This window comes from Lissotriton helveticus, chromosome 8 (assembly GCF_964261635.1).
Source record: "Lissotriton helveticus chromosome 8, aLisHel1.1, whole genome shotgun sequence".
Taxonomy (NCBI): Eukaryota; Metazoa; Chordata; class Amphibia; order Caudata; family Salamandridae; genus Lissotriton; species Lissotriton helveticus.
The window spans coordinates 229613812-229628047 of record NC_136069.1 but is presented as its reverse complement, the minus strand read 5'-3'; the positions used below and the strand labels follow the sequence as shown (position 1 = coordinate 229628047).

Sequence of the window (14236 nt, the reverse complement as noted above, 5' to 3'; positions counted from 1 at the left end):
GAAACGCCCTCTACGCAGGAGCCTAGCCCAAACTCCTGAGACTGCTCCAACGCATCCAGAACGCCTCTGCACGCCTGATCCTCGACATCCCTCACCGCAGTCACATCACACCCCCATGAGAGACCTGCACTGGCTCCTGGTCAACAAGAGGATAACCTTCAAGCTCCTCACCCACGCACACAAGGCACTCCACAACACCGGACCAACGTACCACAACAGACGACTCCGCTTCTACACCCCCACCCGCCAGCTCCGCTCCGCCGACCTCGTCCTCGTCCTCGCCACAGTCACCCTGCTTCCAAAGAGTGACCTTCGGTGGCAGATCGTTCTCCCACCTTGTCGCCAAGACCTGGAACACCCTCCCCATCCACCTACGGCAGACCCAAGACCTGCTGACCTTCAGAAAACTCCTCAAGACCTGGCTTTTCAAACAGTAGCGGTACAAAAGGGGGTGGTGATGGACGGAGCATCTGAACCAATCAAACACTCACACCCAGTCAAAATATCTATGTTTGATCCATCACCGTTCTTTAGCCCACTCTGTCACCCCAGTTCAGACATGGCTATATGCAAATCAGTCTGACCCTGTGCCTCATGGGAACAGTCCAGCCCGAACTGCCAAGCCATGCCTTCCCTGGACCGGAAACAAGCTTACGAGGACCGGCTCCTGGTCAACAAGAGGATAACCTTCAAGCTCCTCACCCACGCACACAAGGCACTCCACAACACCGGACCAATGTACCACAACAGACGACTCCGCTTCTACACCCCCACCCGCCAGCTCCGCTGAGCCGACCTCGTCCTCTCCACAGTCACCCTGCTTCCGAAAAGTGACCTCTGGCGGCAGATCGTTCTCCCACCTTGTCGCCAAGACCTGGAACACCCTCCCCATCCACCTACGGCAGACCCAAGACCTGCTGACCTTCAGAAAACTCCTCAAGACCTGGCTTTTCAAACCGTAGCAGCATTCCCCACCCCAGCGCCTTGAGACCCTCACGGGTGAGTAGTGCGCTTTGCAAATGATATGATGGATTCATTGATTGATTGATAAATATTTATTGGTGCAGCTGAAGTGCCATAATGCACCCAGCAAAGGAACTATCTGCCAGTTGAGAGGTTAAAAATGCTGACAATTTTCTTATAAACTAGGAGGAACTCTTCAACCAAATACACATTACTCTGATGAAAGTTTAAAGAGATATGCTTAACTAGCAATGCGGTTTCCTGGTGTTGATCTAAAAGTGAAGGAGCATAGCAATTTGTTTCAGTATAAGGTAATTGCAAAGAATGGCTGAACGAGTTGGATTGTTGATCTAAAGTTAGTGGGGCAGTGGGTAACTAAGAAGAGGGAACCTATGGTACTGTGATTTCTTCAGATCGAGAGATCACTTGTATGGTCCTTAGTATATTCCTAGAGATTGAGGGATCTGCACCCAGGTAAATTGGGTAGAGACTGTGGCTAATGTCTAGAGCGGTCAACCTCGAAGCTCTGGAACTGGGTTTGAGTCTCGGCAGGGACTCTCAACCAATCCTGTGATTCTTGGCAAATCACTTAATCTCCCTGTGCCTCATAAAAAATGAATGTGTCTTTTCTGTAACTCAAGTGATGCTCATGTAAAGCGATCTGATACTTTCGGGTCTAGTTCCCGCTATATAAATCTTGAAGTAAAAAATTAATTTGTGCGATCCAGGCATCTTTTTGTAGGATACCCACCCACAAGTACCACCTGTGGCATGCTTAATCATCGGATCCTAACCCACTACACAGTGTGAGTGGGTGGGCTCAACGCAGTTTGTAAGCGGAGCTCTTATTCCAAGAACGAGGGATTATGAGTGAATTAAAATGTCTTCCGTATTCTATTTTTACTATAAAGGTTCTTAGGCAGGGTGAAAAACAGTGATATGTCTTGTGGGTATGATGACCCAGGATATCAGTAGGTCGACCTGTTTCAGCCTGCATAAATGCCCCCAAGAGACAGTAGGCTTTCTTAAGGAACAAAGAGATATTAAACCACTATGTTTTGTGGTTGGTATTTTCATCTGTTACTCATACAATCAATCAAACAAACATAATGAAGCATGCACGCAAACATACAGACCATTATGGACCTTTTCCTCTTTATGGTCTCTGATAGGAAAGAGAAAATATACAATTATATTGCATACAGTAGGAATCATTAGTCTCCTTTTCTTAGTCCTGTCTCCTGCTTCGGCACAACTTACCTACTATGTGCATAAAGGCTTTCAAACACGTCTGATCACCCCTTCAGGATGCTATCTTTTTATATATATATATATATGTATATAAATATATATTTATATAAGGGCGCACACAACATTAGAAACATTATGATAGATTAAAATAAAGTGACAGTGTACGGCATGCACACATGTGTCAATAAAAAGGTCTCATCTGTGACCGACATATCATAAATATTAGTAAGGTAGTGGCGGTGGGCGATTCCTGTAGTCACGTACTGGGGAGACAAGAGAGAATTTACCTTTAATCACCTCCTGCAGGGTTTGCTAGTTACTGCAAATCCAATCAAGAGCACCCCCCCCCCTTCACTTACTTCATCAAGAGACATCGTCCATCGTTTTACCTTTTCAGCACCCAGTGCAGATTAGCTGTGCTCACACCGGGCAGTGTTTTTGAATGCAAAGCTGGACGGGTCATGTGACACAGGATTGTCACATGGCTGTGGGCGTAAATGGTACCTTACTGGTTGTGAGGCATTAAGCCCGAGGGTGAGGTCCCAAATTAGCATGACCCACTGGTGCCATCAAGGTTCCTCAGCACTCCAGAGTCAGTCCAGCGTGGTCTCGCCCCTCGTGACTTCCCCAACGTCACCTGCTGCCTCAACTTCAGCTTCCACCAAAATGTGCAGCTAGAAAAGGGGGGACAAACTAAACTGTCTGTTTGGCCTAGAAACAGTGTTTGTTTTTTTTTCTCACAAATGTGTCATCTCTGCAGTCTCCGTTTCCACTATGTTATCAAAAGGGACTACAATATAACATAAAATCTCTTAAAGAGCCCCATTTGTAGTGGTTCCGGCCTAAGAAGAATCTAGTAAAGAATTGTCCTCTGTAAATGAGTAGAGTTGCAGATTCCCTTTTCTACATTTGTTGAATGTATGGAAGAACATGGAACACCATCTACTTGCAGGTTGGCAGTCTAAGCTTAGGCAGTCTTTTGACACTGAAAAAGCCCACACCCAGGCGGATATCAAGCAGATGTAGTTGATGAGAAACAATGTTGGTCATAGTTATACCATAGTTCTATTGACCTATCTGTTCTTTCATCCCTGTAGACCCAGGTAGTTTTTTTTTCAAGTTCTAGGTACCTTGGTGAGTGTGTTTGAGACTGTTTTGAAATAGATAGGTTTCAACTTAGAGGCATCACACAAGTGTGCATAGGTGTTTCTTCATTTACGGGAGTCATGATAAACTGCATGCATGATTGCCTCTCTGAACACTTCATGTCTGAACTGATTGGAAGGCTTCCTCTGCAGTGTTGTATACCCCAAAGATAACATTTTGTTTGACCCACTTCCGCAAACATTGCAACATTATAGAGTGCCTTTATGAAAACCATGACATAGCTAAACTTGTGCTTCAAAGGCACAAAGTCTGTGGTCTTACTGACTCCTGGGATGTAGGCAGTATTTTCATTCATTCAAGGAGGACTTATCGGATGATGCAATTTTTTTTTTACCTTAACTGTCCATTTATTTGTGATATCTTACTGAATGAAGGTCATATGCAGGATAACTCCATTTTCATTGGCTTCCGTCTCCTACTTAGCAACTCGGAAAAAGCTCTGAAATATCAGAGATTTTTCTTACTTTAAAACCAATATTGAATCACTTTAGTAAAGGTTGCTGTTAGTTCACATCTGCCTTACTGTAATGTTGTGTAACCTTCCCTCCCAGTCAGATTTCTTAACCCCTTCGACGCTGATGACGAGCTGGGCTCGTCATGAGGTAGCCTCCTGCTACGCTGATGACGAGCCCAGCTCGTCACGTAACATGCGCTTTCGCATATCTCAGCGTACGAGCGGAATTCCGCCCGCACGCATGCGGTTAAGAAATTGTAGAGCCCTAAATGCAGCTGCCATCAAACACCCAACAGAAGACAATCAGGGTGGTGGTCAATTGATAAAATGTTTGAAGTCAAACCGGTGTTTCTGGTTCAAGGTAGCTGAAAGTGTGTCTATATGCTGTACTAGTTTTGTGAACCGCTATTGGCAGTTCTCTATTGACAGTTGGCAGGAAATTATTAGCATATCTTTTTTAAAAATATGCAGTAATGTCTTGTGAGGTTATGATGCATAACATAACACCACCAATTTAATAGGCTTCTGTTAAAAGTATTGTACTGATCAAGATTTTTTTTTCCTTTTTTTAGAATACCAGATTGTGTTTTGTATCCCTATTTGTAAAATTGATTTTCTCAAACCTGCTTATAATTGATTTTTTGCTTTGTATGTGCGCTCAGTTACAATTTTGAGTGTTTTAAAATAATTCAAAATCAGATTTGCCCTGCTGAGAACATCTTTGCTACTTCTTCCTCTGTCTCTTTACGCTTGTGATTGGGGTGCAAAATATCTCTGCTCTGTATTTATAGAAACCGTGACATTAAGCATATGCTTTTTTCATTCTCAGGAACTAGAACAAAAAGCTGAAGAGGAGCGCATACGAATGGAAAACATTCTCAGTGGTAATCCCTTACTAAATTTAGCAGGCCCAGTCCAGGCTCAAGCAAATTTCAAAGTGAAGAGGAGGTACTGTACAGCGCTATTATTTTCATAGTGTTGGTTATAAGTTAAACGCTGGTTCCATCTCACCACCTTCACCACTCCGGTTTTATTCTTGCACAGTTTTTTGTGATTGATTGATGTTCATGTTAGTAATTCTCGCAGATTGTGTAATATGGGGCAACCAATATGCCTTGTTCTGAGCGACTCAAAAACTCGGTCTTCTTGATAGATATCAAAGCAAAATGAATATGTAATACAATACCCCATCGGTAATGTTATTTTCTTTAGATATTTTGCAGCCACAAATTTGGCCTTGGGAGCTCAACGGAGGAATGGATGCTTGTAATCAGACCTTCATCAAAGCTACTCCCTTGCTACTTGCCATTGGCCTGCCCACGACTCCATGTTCGTTGGGGCCGCGGATAGGCCTCGAGTTGCCCAGAACTAGGAGTAGTTACAGGGATCATCTTTGTCGTCTTGACGAAAAGCTTTGGGATGAAGGCTTGAAACATGTAGACCTTGGGATATACACACGCATTAATGTATGTCACTTAACTACCCCTCTTAACCATACCATCAAGATGTCTGAGTAAAACTTTTGTTCCTCCCTATTAGGCAGGTATTTTTATCTTTAGACCAGATCCTCCCACTCTTCTACCATCAAACTCTTCATAGTATTTGACTAAAAGTGCTCCCACGTCTCCATTGGTCGCAGCACGCCCCGTTCCGCAGCGGGACGGGAAGAACCTGATGATGAAGCATGCTTAATAGAGTGGAGAGATAGTACAAACAGCACAGATGGACTCCTTTTAGTTATTACAGTAAACACAGGAGACTGAGCCCTCTGTTTCCTGACCTCTTTCTCCCTTATCTTGATTTACATGAGTTGTAGTTGCATACATATTTCAACCGGTCAGTTTTTTCTTGACTCCAACAGGGAGAGAGCAATCAGAGCATCTGACTCTTTAAGGTAAACTTTCTTGATCCTTCATGTCCTCCATAAGCATGTCCATGGGTCCCTGGACATCAGGAGTAAAAGGCCTCAACATCCACAGTTGGCCCAATAGCTCTTGCTTTCCCTTTGGCCCTCTGAATGGGATTGTGACAGTCTCTGCAAATAAATTTATAACTTTAAAATCATTCATGTAAAGGTTGGCCAGATCCGAAGCAAATCCCGCTCCCATAGCTACACATTTTGCCTGGAAAAAAAAGAAATCATTTAAAAACTTGAAATAGTTTTTGGTCCATACTATTTCAGGTAGTGATGTTACAAAATCAGTGGAAACCATGACTCAATATTTTCCATTGTCTAACACTTGCTTAATAACGCTAAAAGAATGATCCTGCAGTTAGTTAGTATGTAGAAATGTTTGTTTATTGTCATCAGTATATGTCTAGAATTGTCTAATGGGAAATCCTCTATACTATTGATGAGGATCTGGCTAGCATGCCAGTGCTTAATTTGAGCCGGCGGTTTCCAGTGCTCAGCACTGGCACTTAATTGCCAGAACCTTCACTTATGACAGCAGCCACATGGTGGCGCTGTTTGTGCAGTTTAAAGATGAGCAGAAAAACTGTTGATTGTTAATTCAATATACATTAAAAATAATGAATACTTACCCCCCAAATCCATTAGTAAAGCTTTAGCGGCTTCAGTCTGAATTGTCACACTTGTAGCAGTGTGATGGTTAGTAGTTGTGTAAGTACTATGGCAATGTGTGGTGCAAACTTCGGTGGCCTCCGAACGAGAGCCCTTGCACGTATTTTTTAGGTCTCGGCCTATTCCATTCCGCAGGAATGAATAGGACGAGTCTAATGCCGTGAAACCAAGACTTAAACTAAGGTCTCCCAAAAAGCGGATTTCCAGCAGTTCACGTGAAATCACGTGACCACAAGCACGCTCATTTCACCACATCAAAGCCCCAGCCTCCCTCCCACAGGCTTCCTCAGCGCGCTTGCCATTTGCTCCCCAATCTGCCTGCCTCGCTTAATTGTATCAGACCCGACACTTATTCACGGACGGCCAGCCATGCTTCAGCGTGGTGCCTCCTCCAGCAGCTCTTCAAAGCCATTTCTCCTCCCCTAATTATTCACGGCCGGCCGGCCGTGCTTTCACTTTGTCTCTGTGTCTCGTTTTTTTTTTAACCTTTTTTTTTATTGGTCTGCCTCTTCTCCCCGACGCTTCAGATCGGGTACTTTCAGCTTATTTCCATCACACTGTGCCCAAACAGTTTTATCGTTTAAAAAAAACTCGGCTGCAGAGAACATGACATTCTCTTAAACTTGCGCACCTAGTCACCCGGTGACTTCCCCGTGTGTTCTTGTGGCCGTGTTTGGTAATGAGCCACTTTAATGAACTGTTCACAATAACACATAGACCACTACACAGACTTTCTGTGTCGTGCAAACAATTGTAAATCCCGTGTGAGCCATCTCAGCATTTCATCCTTACTTGGTGGTTGCTTTTTTGACCGATTATTTTGTACGGCAAGCAGAATTATGCTACATAGTCAGCCTGTGTTGAATATTCCGTCCGTATGCTGGTGATACACACGTCTGGCTTCATAACCTCTCCTGAGAAGTTAAACTTCTTAATAAACCTGCAAAAATTGCAAGACTGTCCGACCGGCCACCCCTTGAAACACAATCCTTTAAAATTAGTTTCTCCTCATCGAGACGTCTCAAACGACATTGCCTGTACGATATTGGCTTGATTAATGTGTCGAACTGGATTGCAAACAGGCAGTCTTTGGCAGGTTCTCCTCCCGGGCAAAAGACCCCATGTGCAGTTTCAAGTGAATGATTTCTAAAAATCTGCACTTTTAGCTAATATTTCTCTGGAGGCTTCGTTGATGTATTCCTTAGCAGGCCCTCCAAATCCTCGTCCAATCTCTTGTGTTACAAGATGCTTCCGATGGGAATTCTCCTCTGACTGGTCTTCCCTAAATATATCTAGCCCCTTAAGGCTGTTTTACATGTAGTGGTTTGCTTCCGCAAACGGACCAAAAAAAGTGGCTTCACGGCCGCTTCCCCCTCCCACAGGCAGCCATCTGTTTGTCCCCCCGCACCCCCCCCCCCCCAGTTTCCTCGTTCTCTTTCTTCCTTTCCCCCACCCAGGCCCTTGCGTAATAGATATCATCACCCCCTCATGCTCTCCGGTGACTTCCCCGTGTGTTCGTGTGGCCGTGTTTGCTTTAGATACTTGCCCAAGTGTCAAACATTGCCTACATAACTTTTGCTCTTCCGTCACCCACCCTCTCACCCTCACCCACACAGCCCCTCACCCCCTCACACACCCCCTCACCCTCACACACCCCCTCACCCTTACCCTCACACACCCTCACTCTCACACACCCTCATTCTCACACACCCTCACACCCCCTCACCCCCCTCACCCCCCTCACCCCTCCTCACCCTCACACACACCCTCACCCTCACACACCCTCACCCTCACACACCCTCACCCTCTCACAAACCCTCACCCTCTCACAAACCCTCACCCTCTCACACACCCTCACCCTCTCACACACCCTCACCACTCTACCACTCTACCGCCCTCACTCTACCGCCCTCACTCTACCGCCCTCACTCTACCGCCCTCACTCTACCGCCCTCACTCTACCGCCCTCACTCTACCGCCCTCACTCTACCGCCCTCACTCTACCGCCCTCACACTACCACTCTACCACCCTCAATCTACCACCCTCACTCTACCACCCTCACTCTACCGCCCTCACTCTACTGCCCTCACTCTACCACTCTACCGCCCTCACTCACTCTACCGCCCTCACTCACTCTACCGCCCTCACTCACTCTATCTATCACCCTCCCGCTATCTATCTATCTATCGCCCTCCCTCTATCTATCACCCTCCCTCTATCTATCTATCTTTCGCCCTCCCTCTAGCTATCTATCGCCCTCACTGTAACTATGGCACCACCCCAGGGCACCCCAGCAGCACTCGGGGGCACCCCAGCAGCACTCGGGGGCACCCCAGCAGCACTCGGGGGCACCCCAGCAGCACTCGGGGGCACCCCAGCAGCACTCGGGGGCACCCCAGCAGCACTCGGGGGCACCCCAGCAGCACTCGGGGGCACCACAGCATCACTATGCGCTACCACAGCATCACTATGCGCTACCACAGCATCACTGAACGCCACAGCACCACTCGGCACCACCACAGCACCACTCGGCACCGCCACAGCACCACTCGGCACCGCCACAGCACCACTCGGCACCGCCACAGCACCACTCGGCACCGCCACAGCACCACTCGGCACCGCCACAGCACCACTCGGCACCGCCACAGCACCACTCGGCACCGCCACAGCACCACTCGGCACCGCCACAGCACCACTCGGCACCGCCACAGCACCACTCGGCACCGCCACAGCACCACTCGGCACCGCCACAGCACCACTCGGCACCGCCACAGCACCACTCGGCACCGCCACAGCACCACTCGGCACCGCCACAGCACCACTCGGCACCGCCACAGCACCACTCGGCACCGCCACAGCACCACTCGGCACCGCCACAGCACCACTCGGCACCGCCACAGCACCACTCGGCACCGCCACAGCACCACTCGGCACCACCACAGCACCACTCGGCGCAACCCCAGGTTATAGGTGTCACATTTTGGCGAAAGTTATAACTATTGGCATTGTAAATGACAAAGCTATTAATTAAGCTATTTTCAAAACCATCACATAAATAAAAAAAGTCATTTATAAGACCAATAGCTCAAACTTTCCTAATCCGAGACCTATTGCATTGCAAATGCTTGTTTATTTTTTTAATTATAAATTAAGCACTGTAGCATGCACATAAGTGCTAGTACATGGAACAAATGGCCTAAGAAAAAAATCAATTAATTGGCATAGGGTCTCCAATTCAATCCACATCCAGACACAATTGGTCTACCGGGGCGAGTCCTGTATCCTTTTATGAATTTTGCATAATGTATAGATAGTAGAAATTCAGAGATGCTTTTTATGAACAAAGGCATGTCATTCTTCCTTTAAAAAACAAAAAAGCTTCATCTAATGTTTGATCAATCGATCAGTGAGTTTGTATCTCTGAAGTAAGGTTCATAGTTAAGCTTCTTTCTTGCCCTTCAATCAACTATTGGCAGTTGTTCTCAGAACAGTAGTCAGTGGTATTCTCTACCACTGTCCCTATCTGCTGGCCAAACTGACTGTAATGTGATTGTGTAATAAAAGGTAAAGAATCGTGTTCGGAGTTGTGTATGTTATACTTAATATTTTATTACTGCTTTCAGCATTTCAAGAATCTCACGCACTCTCTTTACAAACAATTGTTTTACCTCAGGATGGCATAAACCTGTAGCCTTTCCCAATGAAGGCTTTATCTGCAAATGTCTCTGTCCTTCAAAGAGCAGCAGACCACCACAAGATGAAACCGCTCTTAATAGTGGAAGCTGGCGACTTCCTAATATACACTTTATCTAAGACAGAGTGGTCCCTCCTATTCTTGCCCAGGGCGAGCATGACAAAATGCAGAGTAAAAGTTTAAGGAGCAGGTCGAGGCCAAGGTGTCTGAAATCAAATAGAAATATAAGCTAGCACCTGACAATCCACTTTACACCAGTGGTCCTGTACCACTGGACCTGTGGTAGTTGCCACTGGAAGAGAGCGATCATTCGGGGAACAGGAGATGGGTCTTCTCTTGATAAAGAAAATTGCAAGTTTAATGCAGTTGGAAAGCCTGCATCAGTAGGAGCAGCAGCAAAGTGACACATAGCCAACTCTGTGGGATTTCTCTCAAGGTTCAGGAGATACCATTGGGGGAGATAGAACAACTAGTCAGTCATCTCGCCAAGGCCTGCTGTAAACGCAGCAGAGGGGTAGTGAACAATGGCAGGGGTTATCTCAAAAAGGTTCACGTTTTATGGTGTAGAGCTGTGCTTCAAAGCTAATAAACTAAGTTTAGATGTACCCTGATAGGCATATTTGACTATAATAGACTTCGTTCTGGCAATGGAGGCCAAGCCATTAAAGGGCCATGTTTCAAATGTTTCTATTGTGGACAATTTCTCTCAAAGTGTTCACAAATATTGCTGTTTTGAAAGATATATCAGTAAATCCTACTTTAACATGGCTGTATTCCAGATACCTTGCCATTGAATAACTCTCTTCTTTTCTCCTCCTGCATTGATTGGGTCCTACTAGTCACCAGTTTACTTACCCATTGATGGCCATTATTCCCATTATAGATATTTTGTATTTCTGCGTAATCTGTTAATTCTCTAAACTTGCTGGGAAAAGTGTTATGATGGATTTAATGGTACATTTAATGGTGCTTTAGTATCATTCATGCCCAGGTCTATTGGATATATCGGAAGATTGGGCTTAAATGCAAAACTGTAGATTTTGTAATTAAAGGAAGGAATATATTACTTATAATTTTTCAATTATAGCGTTGGTATAGTAGTTTTATTTTATTGCTACTAATCTACTTGTATAAATAGATATAGATATGTGTGTGTGTGTATATGGGTTTGTGTTTTTTTGTATTTTTGCTACCTGATTTATGCACTTTTGCCATGAGAGTCTCTGCCCAAGTCTAACTCACTGTAAGTTCAAGCCCTGTTGATATGAATTGAGAGTGCTAACCGCCAGTATCTGTCTTTTAAGATAAGGTCTGCCTTAGGGCACCTATGGTAAAAAGTTCTTGGTTGATTGCACATGAACACAAGTGTGCAGCCTGATTGTATGGGAATATTGTCTAAATCTTTCTGGTATGTGCACAAACGTAGCTTGTTGCAGAGGGAATCGTAATGGATAGATGGTGACGTGTGCAGGCCTTGTGATATGAATAAGCATAAATATTGTCAGTGTGCACATCTGTAGGTCTTCACTGAAGTATACAGCGTGCTTCTCTGTATTGTATGCTGTGTGTGAAATCTGCACCAAAGAACAGTTTTGCCTTACTTGGCCTAGAGACTAGTGTGACACATCAGTCCTATGGTGAATCAGGATCCTATCCTGGGAAGACTTAACCCCACAGAGTGTAGTCAGACCTCCAGAGCCAGTCTGAAGAAGGACTGCCCTTTAATGTCTTGGAGGGAACAGACCTGACAGCTGTGGCAGTTGTGTGTGGTGTTTAGGCTGTCAGGAAAGTCTTTTAATAGACCATTTAAGGTGCCATCTTGGAAATTCCCATAAGGCTGTGCAGGCGGGTAATGGAATGGGTAGAGTGATGTCACCCTAGGATTGTGCACAAGTGCCTGGTTTTTGCAACTTCCACCCCCAATTAAAAACCACTGTGCAAGGCAGAGACTATTCAGAACAGTCTGTAGATAGGCACCTCCTCGGTCACCAAAAGAATTCGGGTGCAAGAAAAAACAATAAAATAACTGTCGCCTCTACATAAAATGTCAACCACAGACTGCAGCAATAATAACCTGGGTATGGCTTTTTTGTATCCCAAACGGTAGTCTAACATGGCGCAGATGTGCAGGGTCTGTTATACAGTGATGTGCTGGGAAATCTGCTTGCCCAAAGTGACGTCCTCATGCCTGGAGATAACTGATGAGATTCCTTTTCACCTTTTATCTGCTCCTGTGCTGACAATTTTACTGCAGGAGGTAAAAAAAAAAGTTATGGTTGATCGTTCAGTCCTTTTGACTTGCTCGCTGCAGGGCAGGCAGATTAGACACAACTTATTTCATCCGCCTGATTCAGGCATGCTTGTGATATCCATGGCTAGCGCTGTCAGGCAACGAATTCATGAATATAAGAAATATATTCCTGATCTAGAACTGAACCTGGATATTTTTTCGATGAGGCATCTGCATGAAGATAGTTTCCATTCGTAAGTGTTAACAGTGGTAAGTAAATAGTTTTTCGGTAGAGCCTAATGTCACTTGCTTTTTAGATGTTCATTCGGACATTTTGAAGACTGCCCGGTGCGCTACTTTGGGGGTAGGATTTTTTTTAATTCCTTGCTTTAATGGGTCATCCTTCTTGAGCACATATGTATTGGTACTCAATACCTACTGTTTTAACCGCCCCCAGCCCATATCTTAATTATTAAAGTTATGACCTGTTCTCCTCTCAGTAAAATATATTTTCTTGTTTCAGGTGGGATGATGATGTTGTGTTCAAGAACTGTGCTAAAGGCGTTGATGAAATGAAAAAGGACAAACGATTTGTAAATGACACATTACGATCGGAATTCCACAAAAAGTTCATGGAAAAATATATAAAGTAGTACAGTTTTATGTGCTTCGTTCTTCAACATTGGACTAGGCTTGGAAGATTGTGGTTAATACCCTTTATGGAATGAAAGAACTGATTTTATCCTTCAAGTCCACAGTGTGTTCGTTTTAATGTCAATATTTTTTTGATTTGTTCTTTTTTTGTTGTTTTATTTTTTTTTGTTTAGACCGAAATGCACCGCTTTTCATTTATTACAGTTTCCCTGTGATTGTGTAAGTATCTACTAAAATAAATCTTGTTTTCAGTAAACATTCCTGATGGATGATTTCTTGTAAAAAAATAATAATAAATATATAAAAAAATTAGGGAAAAACCTAGCCGTACTGTCACTTTATTGTAACATGTATGTACTTGGTCTACATACAGAATTCTTCTTAAGGGGTATACGGGTGGATTATATTTAGGCTGTGTGGTTTTAGGTTTAAACCTATAATAACTGATAAAACCCCACTGAAAGAAAAATAGCCCTTACCGGTGAAAACATATAAACACTGAAAAAACACCTGCACAACCACAAACTAAATGCCATTCAAAGAAAGGAAAAAAAGTGAAAGAGTCATTTTGTTCTTACTGAAGGGGTCAATAAAATGTAACTTTGTTATACATGGGAGAGGTGTGGCGCCGCGGCCAGGGCGACTGACGCTGGAATCTGGGGATCACGGTTCGATCCCCGGCTCCGGCGGCAGGTTAGCCCAGCACCATGTGACTCTGGGCAATAGCTTGCTTAATCTTCCCGACGGCCCCCAGCGCCTAGAGACCCTTACGGGTGATTGTGCGCTTTACAAATGTGGATTATTATTATATTATACAAGCTAGCAGTAAGAAAGACTGGCTAACATTATTCTGCTTGAGTTTTGTTCTTTAGGGATGCCACTAAAATATTGTTTCTTCTTCCTTTTCCTTTTTTCAGTTTTATGGCCTTTGGTCTAAAGATGCAGGGTTTAGTTTCATGTTTTAGGTTTAGTTTAATTATTTTATAAACTGTAGAGAATCAGGACATATCAAAATCACATTTGATATTTTGGCTGCATTTGATTCTTTCACTGATAGGTAAAATGGCTAGTTTCATAAAAATCTTTCCTAACATGTGTCATCACATTTACCCACAGAGAATGGGTAAAAACCCTTAGACCATAGTTTCTAGAGGGTCAGTATTGATAGTAGGTGAATTGCCAACACCTCAGGCTTTAAACATTAAATGCAAGGTATAGTGACAAGTATATATATCACC

The 14236-nt window shown here is 44.4% G+C and overlaps 1 protein-coding gene across 1 annotated transcript in view; it reads left to right on the top strand.

Moving 5' to 3' along the window:
- CWC15 (CWC15 spliceosome associated protein) overlaps nucleotides 1–13257 on the top strand; it is a 78139-nt gene extending 64882 nt beyond the window's left edge. The window contains exons 6-7 of the mRNA XM_078656977.1: nucleotides 4665–4783; nucleotides 12868–13257. Of these exons, the coding sequence (XP_078513103.1) occupies nucleotides 4665–4783; nucleotides 12868–12997 (249 nt within the window). The 3' untranslated portion in view covers nucleotides 12998–13257. The remainder of the gene's footprint in view (nucleotides 1–4664; nucleotides 4784–12867) is intronic.
- Nucleotides 13258–14236: the final 979 nt, after the last annotated feature.